The sequence below is a fragment of the Callionymus lyra genome, chromosome 11, assembly GCF_982586985.1.
Source record: "Callionymus lyra chromosome 11, fCalLyr1.hap1.1, whole genome shotgun sequence".
In the NCBI taxonomy this organism is placed as follows: domain Eukaryota; kingdom Metazoa; phylum Chordata; class Actinopteri; order Syngnathiformes; family Callionymidae; genus Callionymus; species Callionymus lyra.
The window spans coordinates 21,287,585-21,304,264 of NC_141828.1; the positions used below are offsets into that span (position 1 = coordinate 21,287,585).

The 16,680-nt window shown below is 37.7% G+C and overlaps 1 protein-coding gene across 2 annotated transcripts; it reads right to left on the reverse strand.

Annotated features, from left to right (window-relative positions):
- Positions 1–4,740: 4,740 nt before the first annotated feature.
- LOC148069587 (annexin A5-like) lies at positions 4,741–15,883 on the reverse strand. 2 transcript variants are annotated; one of them, XM_087802252.1, is made up of 15 exons: positions 15,804–15,883; positions 12,590–12,839; positions 10,851–10,912; positions 10,011–10,226; positions 9,854–9,941; positions 8,549–8,643; positions 8,196–8,309; positions 8,032–8,122; positions 7,429–7,508; positions 7,299–7,355; positions 7,129–7,222; positions 6,969–7,064; positions 5,460–5,518; positions 5,259–5,381; positions 4,741–5,178 (listed from the first exon to the last, which is right to left on the reverse strand). In XM_087802252.1, the coding sequence occupies exons 2-15, from the start codon at positions 12,834–12,836 to the stop codon at positions 5,119–5,121; spliced, it is 1,482 nt and encodes a 493-aa protein (XP_087658378.1). In that variant the 5' UTR covers positions 12,837–12,839; positions 15,804–15,883; the 3' UTR covers positions 4,741–5,118. The 2 variants fall into 2 exon arrangements, with proteins under 2 accessions (XP_087658378.1, XP_087658377.1); XM_087802251.1 differs by having other exon boundaries at positions 10,011–10,355.
- Positions 15,884–16,680: the final 797 nt, after the last annotated feature.

The following is a 16,680-nucleotide window of genomic DNA, read 5'->3' on the forward strand; positions in this document are numbered from 1 at the left end:
CCTCGCTGACCGTATAAGGAGAAAAGGGCGGAGTTTGGAGGAAGGACACGCCTTTTTTCTCAATGGGCGTGCGAGTCGTAGTATATTAAAAAATACTTTTTTGACCAGAATCACTGGAGTTCTTCAAAAAAGGCGTAGCGGGTCTACATCCTGGCTTTAAATATCACTTAAATAATCGCAACACTGATTTCGGAAACCACCGTTGAGAAGATCACTTCCGGTGCCCAGTAAAATATGGAAGTATATCAGTGCCATTATAACATTGAATGGTTGAATTTAATATTAATAATTGTGAAAGTTTTTCTTATTGAAATTATTTTACTCTGAATCAGAACCTTTTATTGCCAGTGTTATAAACGCAATTGTTTTGATGTCATTTCAGAATTAAGTTATTAAATAGGTTAGGTTAGGTTAGGTAGAACTTTATTGATCCCTCAGGAGTTCTCCTTCGGGAAATTGTTTTTTTTTCCAATTAGACACAGCAATACAGCAATTATTCATAAAAATAAAAATAAGAACAAGAACAAAGAGAAATAAAGAGAAAGAACAAGATGATACGAAGAGTAAGATAAATAAGATAACACACAAAATAAGCTATAGAAAAACCGAACCTATGGAACCTAAAATAATGTTATTTAATAACGTATATAAGTTGAATTCCCATTCAGCTGGAAATCCCTCTGATCATCATTACATTTGTTTCACATCCTTAATTCATACAAAAAACATAACCTACACCATCTTTCTGTTAGACCACAGGGTGCAGCTACATAAAAACATAAGAAAACAATTTCAATTTAAAGTTCAAGACCACCCAAAACTATATTAAATATTATTCTGAACCTGAAAATGATCTAAAAATTAGGTCGAAAAAAATCACTGCAGCCGCATCTTTATTCTTCAAACTGCAATCCAACGAAAAGGTTCAACTTATTTTCATGGAATAATGGAATTCAATAGTTTTTTTTGTTTAACCCTTGTGTTATTTCAGGGTCAAGGTGACCTTATGGCCCTAAAACGTGTGTTTGTGGTTATATGGATACCTCAACCACTTTTGATTACAGGCCACTGGGTCACCTTGACACAGAGACAACCAAAGGGATACCACAAAGACATTTGTTTTCGGGCCACCCAGAGATAACACAGTGATTAAATGTCTGGACAATATCTACACTGACGTGCCAGTGCTTCTTTGTCGTCACATGATCGTCTGTGCGTCGTATGATTGGCTGAAATTTCTATCAAGTAGCTCTGTATTATTTTTGGTATTGTCTAGTTACACTATACAGACATTTTTTATAATTGATTGTAAAGAGCTACGAATTCACACATATATTATATATATTATTATATTCAAAATATAAAATTGATTGAATTAAATGATTTAAGAAAAACTAATTTGACCTTTTAATATTCGAAATATTCAATTTAATTATTTAATAGAAACCTTTAAATATAGAAATGATTAAATACAATTGTAAAACAAATTCAAGATTTGAAATTATTTTAAATGTCTATATTCTGAAGGCATTGATATATTTCCATTATAACTATTGATCTGTAAACTACTAAAAGATGATTGATGATCACATTTAAAAAGAAAAAATGTAAGAGAATTTAAGAGTAACATTGTGATGTGTGACAGATTTTAAGTATTATATTTAAATTATATATAGAGATTTTAAGTATTATATATAAAGTCATAGTTTCTGTAAACCTAATTTACAAGGATTTATCAACTATTCTTCTATTTTTTACAAGTGGTGAAATCAAATTTCTGTAGCAAAAGAGAGGATTATCTGTTGTGCACAGTAGCTACACACATGTGCACTATGGTCTCTGTATCCAACAATGCAACCCATTTTAGACCCAGAGATGTATTCAACCATGATGCTGATAAATGAGACGAGCAGGATTTGTGAAGCACAATCTGATGATGGATGCAGTGTGGCTTCAGTCTGGAGCAGACTAAATATTGTTGGCGCAGCAGCAGGCGACTATGGACATACCTCTCAAACCGTGACCTTGTTCATGCATGCAACCCATCTCATTGTGACATCTACATGTCGCTCCCTCCCCCCAGTCTTGTTCTGTGTCTGCCTCGGTCGCTGCAAAGCCACCGCCGCCATATGCCCCGATGCCAGATCAAATATTGAATGTATTGATGAGACGCTGTTTTTAAAGTGCTGACACTGATTCTTCCAATATACCCTCGATCTCATGAGGCAAAAGATATGATATGTCATCTTAATTAAACATACATTCATGTGTCGTACAAATTAAGTTTAATCTGTTTGTACAAATATGAAGATAAATTGTTCCATGTTTTCTTAATAAACAAAAGTTGATTCTTCCATTAATCACTATTATATTTTATGTCTGTCAGTCACATCAGAATCAGAAACATTTATTGCCAGTGTTGTGAATGTAACATGGGATTTCTTTGTGGTGTCAGCACAGAATTAAATAATGTAAGACACGAAACAAACAATAGAAAAACAGAACCAAGCACCAAGGCAGCCATTCTGCGAGACCGATACACACAAACACACACAAGATACGCAAGTATCTACTTGATTGGAAAATATTTTTTCCGAGGCTGCTGCAGTCTTACATTCTTACATGACTGTAGAAGGCATGATTGAAATAGATACTAGATAATCATGTCCTTCTAGCTTCTTATATTAATGCTTTGATAAACATTCAATTACTCTGACTTTGTGTAATATTTTGCTTGAGTTTGACCCTTTGTTTTGGGATTGTTCTCCACAAGCTTCCCATTATAACATTCATATTTATATTCCCCTAACTGTAAAGTAAAGTTTACGTCTTTTCTATTTCATCTAATATCAAACTACTAAATGCCAATTCAAATTGTGTGGATAATTGCCTGCTTCAGACGTTGGCTTTTGAGTAATTCTGTCTTTGTATTAGCAGAACAACTTTCCTGACTCACTCACGTGTTTCAAATGTTGAAGTCTTCCTCTCTAAGATGCAGTAAGTCTTTCATCATGACCATGTTTTGAACTTATTACTTTATAAAGTTCTACCCTGTCTGAAATCTCAGCGAACGATAGGTTACGAGAGCGGAGTCCGTTACGAAAATAATTATGGCGAGCTGTAATCACGTCCTGCTTTGTTTATACAACGAGTCCTTAGGAGGTGGAGACTTCCTGGATTGATGACGTGCAGCGACAAACCTCAACGATTAACCAATCACAGCAAAGGGGGCGTGGTTACGGTAAACAACAGTTTGTTATCAACAACACTTCCATTATCAATCAGGACCATACGTTTTTATTATTGTAGGTGTAGGTTAAACGACAGTTACAGCCTCTTTGCGAGAGATTGAGACGTCTTGCTTGTACTTGATACGAGTTATTACTCCTCCTTCACTGACACTAAATGCTCTCTTCACAACCCGTCTACTCATATCCCCTCCTCATTTAAATTCTGGTAGTTATAATCTCGACATCCATCCCGAGCCAGCGAGCCTTCTCTCGTGAAGATATGTCAGCATCACGACTGCACGTCTCCCAGAGTGCCTTGAGGCTCCACAGCAGGCCCGGAGCTGCTCTGCAGACACGACTTGTTTAATGTGTTCACTGCAGCTTTATGGACGCATCAATTCTGCTGATCCAGTTCTTCATCACCGAGTGGTTACTGTACGGCGCGTGCACGTGATGGACGGCGGCTGTCGCTGCACGAGTGGATGGGAGGACGTGGAGTGAAGTGAAGCAGAATTTAGAATCCTTTAACACAGGAGTGTCAAAAGTATTTAGCAGATCCCATTCTTAATTATATAATATGTTATTGAAACTTGAATGAGCTTTAATGCTCATAACTTGAATTTCAACTAATATGTTGATTTAAGTGTGTCTTAAATAGATGTTGGACTCTATTGTACTCATCAGTATGTGTCAGTTTGTACAAAACTCTCTTTTCATTGAAATATTTACATTAGAAAATGATCTTAAGCCCCGCCCATTGCAAACTATGGGTGTTAAAAAATAATTCAAGTCCAAGGCACTTGTTGTATGAACAAAGCAGGGCATGATTACAGCTGGCTCGTGAAGGAGAGAAACCCATTATTATGTCATAATGGACCCTGCTCTCGTAACCTCTCGTTCGCCCAGTTCTCGACGGTGTACAACTTTATAAAGTAATAAGTTCAAAACATGGTCATGATGAAGGACTTGAGAGTTGGTTTGTAGAGCACTTCCTGTAGAAGACAGAAAATTGTTTGGAAGAAGCTTTTATTTTGAAGTTCTGAATGAGAAAACTATTTTATTGATACTCTTCGATAAAAAAAAACAACACATTTGCCTCTCGCTTGTTTTTTTCACTTCATCAAATGTGGCCCTTTTCACGTGATCTTTTTCAAAAAGACATTTTGGACTACCCTATTCATGGTTTCTTGCGCCTTTCGCCCTAGACAACTGGGACAGACGCGATCTTGTAATGGGAAAAAAAAAATCATATTTCTTTGAGTTTGAACCACTTCAGCGGTCTCGTATTTTATGAGGTAACATTACCCTCTGCTGGTGGATTATAGTAACTGTAGTTAATGACGCAGCATCGATTGTATTGTAAATACATATTTATATATATTTAAGTATATGCACTCATGCACTGATATTTTAATGGTTATTTAATGTTACAATCAAATCATTCTGTAACTGCTCATAAGCAACACGTGCACTTTCACAAACACCATAATAATAAAGAAACATCTGATACTTCATGTTAAGCTATTTATTTTTCAACTTGCTGCTTACATGTTTTATAAAATTAAAGCAAATAAAAGTGACAAAACTGGTCGATATGAAATGTGACAAATGCTACAAAATATATACGACAGCTGGGGGTATTTTGGCACAAGTATAACAGCTGCATAAAAATATAAAGATCTTTATATTGTAGTTTTTATAAATGTAAAATCCAGCTGATGCGCAGCAAATATATGATTGTAAAACTTTGATAACGTTGTGCAGACAGAGATGCGCAGCTCCACGTGTTTGATGTGTGAAGACTACGACAGAGTAAACAGAACTTTGGCCAAACATGCGCGAGTATAATGCATAATGATAAAGACACGTGATGAAGAGAGAATCTGCTTCAGTCGCTGCCTCCACAGAGCTTCAGTAGGAGTTTCTTGTAGTCTCCAGATGTGTCCCCCTGTCCAGGAATCACATTGAAAACCATTAGTCCTTCTCTTAACGTACACTCGGTCCGATGTGATGAAAGGAAGCACTTACCGAGATGTGAGTGTACAGAGACTTGCCGTAGTTCTTTACATACTCCTTGCGAATTTCCAGCAGGTCCACCTCAGAACGCGACACCATGATCCGGATCAGGGTTCTATCTTTGGTCCCGGCTCCCTGGACACGACAACACAACGGCAGGGTAAACAAACCAGAAGTTGAGTCGAGGTGACGTTTGCAGGTCTGAACTCTCACCTTCATGGCCTTGTACAGCCTCTCAGCGAAGTACGCCGGAGTGTTCTTGATGCACTTGACTGAAACAGACAGAGAGCGCTTGAACATGTCGTTTTAGAATCTCCAGATGAAGAATGGAATATATAAATTATGTACGACCTTAGAAAGGAGAGGAACGACAAACAGAACATGCAACATGCAAATTTAAAACTTCATTAAAACAGATTTCACTTTGACTTACATGCACGGGTGAATTCTAAGAGAACACTTGCATTATTAGCACAGACTGGTGCCTCTGGAATATGCAAGAATTCATCACGGGTTTTAATGAATTCAGCATAAGGTCAGAACTAAATGTTAATCTGTTTTCAGAGCATTAAATTATATGTAGGACAATGATTCGAGATTTACATAGAAGAGAATAATGCAGCTCTTATTTTATGTGATGTAATACATCATCTTTTATGGGCTTCAAACAGCACATTTTAACACTTGTTTAACTGAAAATCATGTTAACGCATTTTGTCTTTACAATCCAAATAATTTAGATCAATTTTTTTTTTAAAACAAAATGATTCATTCATTCATATTCCATGCTGCTTAATCCCTTCGGGGCACTGAAGCCTATCCCTGCTAGTTCAGGAAAAAGACGGTGGACACCCTGGACAGGACATTAGGGCACACAAAGATAGACAACCATTCACACACACACACTCATGCCTATGGACAATTTTACAAGTTCTCAATAAACCTCTGTATGTTTTTGGACTGAGGGAGGAAACCGGAGTGCCCGGAGTAAACCCACGCAACACAGGGAAAACATACAAACTCCACACAGAAAGGTCACAAGTCGGCTCCTTCCCGACCTCGAAGCGAACCAACAACCTTCTTGCTGTGAGGCGAGTTGTCCGTGTTAAGGTCAGTAATATTGAAAAAGACACACTCTTTCCAGTATCTCCTGGGAGGCCTCCACCCAGTTTCAAGCGAGGTAGAATCTTAAAAGTACTAAATTACAGTTTATCGATCTCATCTCCTTCTTCACCAAAGACAGAATGGAACATTCTTCCAATGAAAGACACTCTAAGATATTCCACCCACAGGGTAAGAATTCTACTCCAAATAAAACTAGGACATTCCTCCCTTTTTGAGACGGAGAACCAGAGTCTCAGACATTAAAGGAGCTGATCTCCAAACCTCCTGCAACAGTTTATCGTCTACAAGCACTGATTTTTAATCTCTTATTTGGAGAGTAAGATTTGTTAATTCTGTATTGATAATATATTTTAAATACAAAGAGGAAGAAGGTGTGTTCCCGAAGATGAAATGAACAAGATGAGGTGAAAAACACTGCAGTGCAAACCAAGTACAAGTTTAACTCATTTAAAATCAGGACACTGTACCATAACCCGGAGAAATGTTTGCAAAGGAGGACAAAAAAAAAATACATGTATTCAACATGGCTGCCAAATTAACCCAGTTAAAGTAGACTTTTGGTTATTATCATATTGATCAAGTGGAAGCTCTTCTCACCGACTGCCAACATTCCACTCTCCAGGTCTCCAGACATCTCTCTGCCGATGCTCTTCTCGATGTCTCTGCCACACATCCGCTGGTACTCCATGAACACTGGGGTCAGAGGAACACTTACAGCAAACTGTCAAAACGATGGTCATGTTGAATCTTTTTCTACCTGCTCTCAGGTGAGGTTTGCTCCTGGAACACAAGATAGCGTTGAACTTGGACTCATCGGTTCCAAGCTTGTTCTCTCCTGCAGCGTATAGAGCCTGAGTGGCAGAAATCATCAGAGTTATCCACCAATCAATTTACACTGTGTACAGAAATCAAGCTTTTAGTTTGAACCTGAGCGTCCTGTTGAGCCACAGACATGTCGACATGTTCTCTTTCATCACGGCAGCCCTGCACACAAAAAGAACAACGCTTAGTTTCCTCGGGTTTAAAGAGAAAGTGCAAAGCTTGGACGTGACTCCACCTGAGCAAGAGAAACCAGCAGTCTGCGGAAGTGACCCGAGGTGTCCCCGGTGATGTGGTCTTCCAAGGTTTTCTTGTATTCTGTCGAGATTCATTTTTATTAGACTCGTGATTGACCATCTTAAACACCGGTACTGATCCACGAGACATTAGTTACTGGCCCGCAAAGAAATAAAAACAATGTTCTATTGATTATGACTGCCTGATGGGTGCTTTATTTTATTTTTAAATAACAACCAGATCTTCTCTTAAATAACATGAAAATGAGTAAAACATTCCTTATAAGTAATGCTTAAACACAAACTCACACATTGACACAAAGTCTGTGAAGGCAGAGACACACACGTACTGTATAAACACCATCTTTGGCAGTCGATCAAAAATACATGGTTGCAAATACAACTTGTTGTAACCAGTCCAGAGCTGGTGCTGATTCAGCGTTATTGTGAGATGTTTTTTTCATGCACTTAATTGTATTTTTTTTTGTTTTTTTACTTTTTATATCTGGTCTGCGAATATAATCCTGACATTTAACCGGTCAACAGTACAAAAAAGTTTGGGGACTCTGGTCTAAACCACTTTCTGATGAATCGTTTTATCTCACCAGTTTTGTAAATGCGATTGATCTCCTTGATCTCAGCATTTGAGCGCGAAGAGAGGATCTCGATCAGACAGGCTTCATCGGTTCCTGCTCCCTGTAGATCATTTAACACAGTTGTATTCTTCATGTTTTTGATCTGCATCGTAGGCTTCCTTCACAGGACTTACCTTGATGGCGCTGTTGAGCTCGTAAGCGTCAAACTCAGAAGGGGCCTTCAGCATGGCCATGACCAGCTTCCTGAAATCTCCAGACAGCTCCGAGTGAAGGTCTTTGGTCAGATCCTACAGAGAATAAAATAAAACATGTGTACCATCAATGTGTGTCGATGCAGATGGTGCCACACATTTGACACATTTTTCTTGTTTACTGCTCACACCTCCTCCCACACTTGATAACACCATCAAACATATTTAAAAACAGATTAAATGTGGCTGATGACGCCTCTATTGCAACCATCTGCTCCGTCCTCCTGAAAACTAGAAGATTAAAGAACATTGATGAAGACAAGGTGAGCCGTTACCTTGCCATAGGAGGTTTTGTAGGCCTTCAGCATCGGAACACGCTGCTTGATGGAGCGACTTCCCAGCAAATCAATAATCGCCTGCTCATCAGTTCCTGAACAGATATGTTATTAAGTTAATATTATTACAAAGCTAGTGAGGAACCAGATGAACATAGATGGATGTTTTTGGAGGATTCAAATCAGATGATGTAATGGGATGAAATGCAAATGTGTATTTTACATTAATGGTGTAGAATCAGGTTTCAACGGTAAAGCAAGAGTTTATTATTTATGATCATTATTTATATTTCTCCAAATATAATCCAAAAAGTTGTTGCTTTCCTGTATTCAAATTCAAACTTTATATATATATAAGTATATAAGGAAATCTCCAGAGGGATTATGTGTAATAATCTAAAAAAAAGTCTGTTATCTTAAAATAAAAAAAAAGTGTTATCTTAATCTGCCTCCGACTTTTATTTTATTTTAGACAAAATATATATTTTTAAATAAATCTTCCTATATATATATATATATATGTATATATATATATATATTAGACATGGGCAAAGTGTGGCCCTGGCCCTCATTTGGTCACAGTAAAATATGAAAATGTATAAATATTAAAAATGTGTTTTTAAGTCGATATACATCTTGATGATTTCACCCCCTTCTTTTCTTGTTTGTTTTGTCTTTTTTTTCGGATGAAAATACAACTTTATTTTATTTCGTTTTTTTCATAATACCTTGGGATAACAACCCTTGTACGCTTATCTTTTGCCTTTTATTATTTTTTGTTGTTGTGTCAAAATATATATATTTGAAAAGGTTGTATTTTTTAAAAGTTCTCTAAATAAAACAAGTATATAATACACAATCGAATTATAGCTTTGACTAGTTTCATCATGTTCTATTTTTCTTTTTCCCCCACATATTAAAGCTCATTTTGTGCAGCCTCTCTTTGTTTGCCCCTAAAGGAATATAATTGCCCACCACTGATAGATATATAATAGTGGGCATGTCTGTGTGTGTGTGTGTGTGTGCATGTTTGCCTAATCTTAGTGTCCTTGTCAGGCTCTTCTCAGTAATTGAAAGGCTTATCTAAAAGACCACCTTAATTTACGCCCTTCTCCATTATCACATTTGTGTAATTTATTTCACTTTTCTTAAGACCTCTAGAAAAGCAAACCTACATGCCTGACTTAACAAGGCAATGCAGGCTAGTTCAGCCAGTTACATTTTAAAGCTTATAGTTGAAAAAAGTTTCCAAATATTAAATAAAAGAGATATCATGGAACACATGCTAATGTTTCAGATTCTTACCGAAACCCTTCATTGCCTTTCTCAGAACCTCCACATCTCTTAGGGGATCGGCACCAGGATAGTCCTTGATTGTTCCCCGAAATCCTTTCTACATGACATCACGAATAGTTATTCAATGAGTCTGACATAGTTCAAAAATAGTAAGTTAAAAACCCACACTCACAGGCGGAGCCATCGGCATGGCTCCACCTCCATAGGCTGGCATCGATGGATTTGGCGAGGGGGCCTTGGGGTACGTTGGTCCTTGTGGCGGTGCCGCGCCGAAGCCCGGCATGGGTGCGTGGTTGGGCGATGGTGCCTGAGGATACCCAGACATTGGCTGGCCCGGGAAGCCCATTCCTGGCCCTTGGGAAGGGTTCATGGGCCCTCCTGGCTGTGGGTACACGCCATATGACTGTTGGTTAGGGGGTTGGGCGCCAAAACTGCTTTGGTTAGGGACATTCGGGTACCCCCCAGGAACTTGCATTGATGGGTTGGGATACCCACCGATACCGGCTGGCATCTGTGATTTTGAAAAGACTTCTATAATCAGTGTGAAGATTGCGAAAACGTGCATGAAAGAAAGCTCAGAGAAGAAGCACATGCATGGAAATGACATGGATACGACATATGACAGTGAATCAGTTGAAGGAAAACATCACAAAAAGACTACTATGAAGAGAAGAGTAGAACGTTTTGGACGTCGGTTGGCTTATTAGCATGCTAGCTCTTAGGAAAGGTGTAAAGATTTAACTAGATCCAGTATTTATAACATTGAACTACAAAAGAACACATGCAGACAAAACAATAACACCACCGAGAACTGCATTATGGTATGCATGAATGGTGTTTTGCTCATGCAAAAGAAAAGAATAAAAGCATAAATGACTGAAAGGGAACCTCACTTTGAAAGCGTCTTACCGTAAAAGCGAGCAGTCCACACATGCCTGTGTGAAGCTTTCTAACTACAATCTTAACACGTGTTGTCATGCGGAACTTGAGTTCCGGTTGAACCTACCATGCCAGGGTATCCAGAGGAGTTGGAGGGATAACCACCAGGTGGGCCGCCTCCCCAGCTGCCTGCAAAGGAAATAAAGTTTAAAAAAAGCTAGATGGAAGTATTTGTTCAGCAGCAGGAATGACCATTTGGATTTCCGTGTTGTCAGTAGCTAGCATGTGGGTGAGAGAGTGTCGAGAGAAAGGGAGCAGTGTCTGCTGGTTGACCCTCGCCACTTCCCTTAGCAACAGCACAGGATTGTTTGCTTTTTAAAGGGAAACTCTCCATTCGAGCGGGTGACTCATGGCGTCCATTCCCAGTGTGACCATTGACTCAGCTCATGTGGATTCAGTTTAAATTTTTTTTTTTTTCAGATGCTCTGTCGGTGGTGAGAAAGAATTGCAATCTGTTGACTGGCAATAATGACAATAGATGTAGTGATATATTGGGATATTCTTTTCCAAGATACTGTAGCGATATTCGACAAGACAGAGTATTCGGTCCACTCAAAGAATTTAAAGTTGTATGAAAATACGTTATTAGGAGATTAAAGGAGGGCAGACACCCTCTCTATGTTTCAAAACAATTTTAAAACCTTACTTTTCGATAAAGCCTATAATTAGGACTGACTTGAGCTCTGCTTGAATCATCCCTTTCTGTTATCTTGATCTGCTATAGGCTTGGAATGCTGGAGGAGTTTTAGACACCGAGCTCTGTATATCCTTCCTTTTCTGCATTACATTCATCACCTGTGCAGTTTAAACCCAACTGATCCAGCACCTCCACCACGTCATCGGATCCAAAGTTCTCCCCAGCACCTCCATGGACTCTTCTATACTCTCCTCCTTTCTCTCACTGCATCCTCCCTCACTCTTCTCTCCGTCGATCTTTCTATCCCCTCATCCTTCATCCCAGCCGTTCACAGCAGGAGGCCGTCAACAATAAGTCTGGTTCTGCTCAAGGTTTCTGCCTTCTAAAAGGACGTTTTTCCTCTCCAACGCCCACACTGTGCTCTACTCATTATCAAGTTGTTGGGATCTGTTTTTCCTTTCTCCACTATAGTCTTACTTAAACTCTAAAGTGTCTTGAGAGAGAACTTTGTTTTGATAAGACACTTTGGAATAAAATTGAAATTCAATTGAATTCAATTAAATGTTGTTCAAAATACTTAACTTTAATCTATAAATAAATTATTTTCGTATGACTTAAATCTCCTAATAATGTATTTTGTAGGACTTTATCGCTATTTAGGATTTTGTACGACTTTAATCTCGTAATAAATTTATTTTATGTTACTTTAATCTTTAATTTTCCTTTTTTCAAAATATACTTTTTGCTTGCAAGTCATATTTTTTACGTTCCCATGTATTTTTTTTAAGTTAACAGTTCCATAATGTGCTTTTAAAATAAAATGTTTCTATTTTTTTAGAATTAACATGAAAATATTCACAGCGTTTGTAAATGTTTATGTTGCAAATAAACCTCCGACCGCTAGATGGCAGCAGACATTATGTCCTCCACAGCTAAGTGATCGTGGAAAGATCCTTGAGAAGACAGTCGAGTCCAGCAGCTTTTTAAGCGAATGTTTGGAAATATGATTTTCACAAACATAAACAAATGGCATGTAATATACGGTATCGTTGCCCAATTATCTTGATATGCATAGTTTTGCCAGACTCCAAAACACAGTCCTAATAAAGATGTAATAACACAATAATATACAAGTTAAACTGTTTTGTAAATGAAGTTTTGCAAATTACCAGTTGGGGGCGCAGGTGGATAGGCTCCTCCTGCAGGTGGATAGCCTCCTGCTTGCGGTGGGTATCCACCCGCTTGTGGAGGATAGCCGCCAGCCTGTGGTGGGTAGCCTCCAGCCTGTGGAGGGTATCCACCTGCTTGGGGTGGGTAACCAGGCTGCTGAGGGGGGTAGCCACCAGCCTGTGGGGGGAAAAAGCCAGGCTGGGGTGGGTAGCCTCCAGATTGAGGGGGGTATCCAGGATAACTCATGCCCTTGAACACAAAAGAAACATAATGTCAAGAACAATCAAATATAATTGTTTGAATATTTGGTTAACATTAAGATAACCACACCTAATGTTCAGATCTTTCGCATGACTCAGCGAATACTACCTCAGCGCAATTAGCATTTAGATAGCTAGCATAACTATGTTAATACCACTTCACTGAAGCTAATCTTCAAGTAGCTCACAGAGCTAATGGCTACATAAAAACCAACTAAATAACTTTAGCTTCAGACACAGTGTTATGAATAAAGCTAGAAGCAGTATTTGCACTTGTAGGTGGTATCAGTCATAGTATCAGTATCATAGTAAATGAAAAACATGTCTCAAACTATGCAGTCTTCTTTTAAGACAGTCATCTACAGTATTAAAAATTTCAATAACATTGATTATTATTGATTTAGCGTTTGACTGTAATGTCTCCTACGGTACGACCACAATAAAGGATGGAATTGGACATTTTTCTTTCTTTTTAGTTTCTTGTAAATGAAGACTAGCATCAGGAGCTGATGGTGCAGGGAGGGCAGCTGCCATGAAGGTAAGAACATCAGTCTTAAGCTATAAATCTATATTTAAAAAAGTGAAAAGGAAAGAAATACTTTGGTAACTCACGTCTCAGATAATATTTGGACACATTTTTGACGGTGTAACGCATAAAATCGGTCGTAGGTCAGAAAGTACAAACAGATTTAGTACATAAGGCTTATAAGGCGCACTGTGGATTTTTGAGAAAAGTAAAATATCTTAAGTGCGCCTTATAGTGTGAAAAATTTGGTAAATTAAATCATGGTGTTTATCTTTTATGTTGGCTGTAATTTAGTACCTATTTAAAGTTGGTCTTTTTAGGAGGTGTTTGAATGGAGACAGAACTCTAAAGTGGTAATGTAGTGCAAGTGTAACAAGATACAAAGTGGTTATAACCCCCCACCACACAAAAATTGTAAATATTGACACCCCTAATATAGATCTGGATACACATAATTTCCATTCTTAATTCATTTATTTATCTATCATTTGTTGTTTTATTTATTTTTTACTGTGTATTATGTGTATTGTATTAATTGCCTCCACTGTTGTAGAGACACAAAACTGAATTTGATTGTACAGCACTAAGTTGTACTATGACAAAGAATAGATTATATTAAAGTCTGTCAAATGTTTAATGTAAGTAAATAAGTAAGTAATATTTGTAGAGCGCTTTTCTAGACCAGGGCCACAAAGCGCTTAAACAATACCCGATTAAATATATGCTTAAAAAGGTCAAGACACCACCGAGACAAACAGAAGTCTATTACCTCTATTTCTGGACTACTTGATAAAACCTACATCTATGAAAGTCGAGCCAAATGACCTGTGCTTACATTCTAGTAAAACTCAAACACAAACTAGTTTTCATGTTAGCTCACCAAATATGTTATACCCAGCAGGTAAATAAATGTAAATAATTGTTGTTAGACCTGTCACACCTTTAAAAGCTGTTTGGAACAAACTTGCCGAATGAAGACAGTAAAGGAACAACTGGACTTTGACATGATTGGACAAACCCTAATTCCATGGATGTTAGTTAACAATTATTTATAGATTTTCCAAAGGCTAGTCTGACATCATGGAATTCAATAACATTGTGTATAATTTATGTTGTTCATTGACAACAATGCCTGTAAACTTCTTTACCACATTCTAAAGGGTTTCACTTAACCTGTATAGTGCCTAACTTCATACAGTTACACAATTGACAAACGTGGTATTTTGAAGGTTGTTAGTGGAAATAAGTAATGGTAGAAGTGAGGAAAATGAGCAGCAGGGAAACACAACAAGAAATACATTGACAATAATAATAATTATTATAAAAACAACTGAAAATAATCACAAAAAACAGCAGTAGTACAAAACAGTAGATAAAGTCAATAAGAACTTTCCCCTTAACATTTTTCATTGTTGAATGTTGATATAGCGATATAGTTAAGATCACTGGGCAAAAATGCAAATCACTCAAATATAGGCAGTCAAATATTGACACTCTACGTGTGCCGTACTTTGACTTTAATATAAATTTAAATCACGCGTGGTCTAATAAGTTTAAGTACGTAAGTAAGTAATTTTTATTTGTATAGCGCTTTTCCAGACCAGGGTCACAAAGCGCTTAAACAATCAAAACAATATTCAATAAAGTATATATTTTAAAGATCAAGATAAATGGTCTCACACATTAACACAGCGGTTCCCATCGGCTCGATGATTAGAACAATATTTTTCAGGTACATAGTCATCAAACAATAAAGGCTTATGGACTCATAAGAGGTATATTACACATGTGTTAACATTATAATAAATAAAGTGTGTAACCTTTCTGAAAATAAGGTTGTGAGATGCTCAGTAAATACTACTTCACTGCTAACAAAGTAGACAGTTGTCCCCATTGAGGAAGCTTAGAAATGTGTCGAAACCTTTAACGTATAACTAAACAGTTTGTGAAGGAAGTGAAGTCAGAGTAAAAATTCTTTTAAGATGTAAAGTACAGATACAAACCAACATTATTGCAACACATTCTGCTGTAAAAAAGTAAACCTTCCTTCACCAGTATCAGTTAAAATACGAGTTTAACTACAGGCCTCCATGAATGTTCCTCTGTACACTTTGATACCTCGTCAAACCCCCTCGGTGTTTACATAACAAGCGCAAATAAACCTGTATGTTATTATAGTTTCTACAAACTTCACTGACTGGATCTTTTGAAATAAACTAAGAGTATTCAAGTTCATTTTTTTTTATGTTCCTGCTGGTTCCGAGCCCCGTGGAGTCCGCAGTGACGTTGACAGATCTCAGTGTAAAGTTACATTAAAAATAGCCACAGGAGGAGGAGAAAAACGAGGCGAGCTCGACGTTTTTACAGTAAAACACGACGAAATTAAAAAGATTTCTTGTTCAAATTCTAGGAGTTTCCAGTACATACCGTGGCCTGTTTTGCGTCGCTTCCTGAGAAAAGGTTCGTCAAGAAGACGGGCTCGGCTGGGTCTGCAGTGGGCGTGTCCCAGACGTTACTCTTAAAGGCTCCGCCCACCGCGACTTTATGGCAGGTCACGTGACGACCCGTAAACTGTTGGTACATGACGAGCAGACATGTGTCTTTATGACCTGTCGGAAAATGTGACACGCGTGACGTCACTCGAACAATGACATATGGAAACAGTTCGTTTATTATCTAGAACAAACACACCTGCCCAGGTATTACTGATGAACTTGTTACACAATGTTATTACTCACCAGGCTGACCTGTGTTTATTAAACAGTTTCAATGGTGGTTTTTATCTATATAATAATAAATACATATGGAAGCCACCTCTTCATTTGTTTACATCAGTTTTATCTTGATCTTTAACATATATACTTTATTGAATATTGTTTTGATTGTTTAAGCACTTTGTGACCCTGGTCTGGAAAAGTGCTATACAAAAAAAAAATACTTACTTACTTACATATATAATCATGTATGCACTAGTCTAATTCTACATGTATGTATATGTACACAGTTTTGTGTAAATGTTGGTTTCCTTGTAAGTAAGTAGGTCATTTATATTTGTAGAGCGCTTTTCCAGACCAGGGTCACAAAGCACTTAAACAATCAAAACAATACCCAATAAAATATATACTCAAAAGGTCAAGACAACACAAAATTGAAGGAGTCAGTAGATATATCAAACACAGAGGGAGAGGAAGATCGTTCCAAATCTTAGGAGCAACAGTCTGGAAGGATTTCTCTCCTCTGGTCCTGAACCATGTGCGAGGAACCATCAGTAGATTATGATCCACAGACCTAAGAGCCCGAGCTG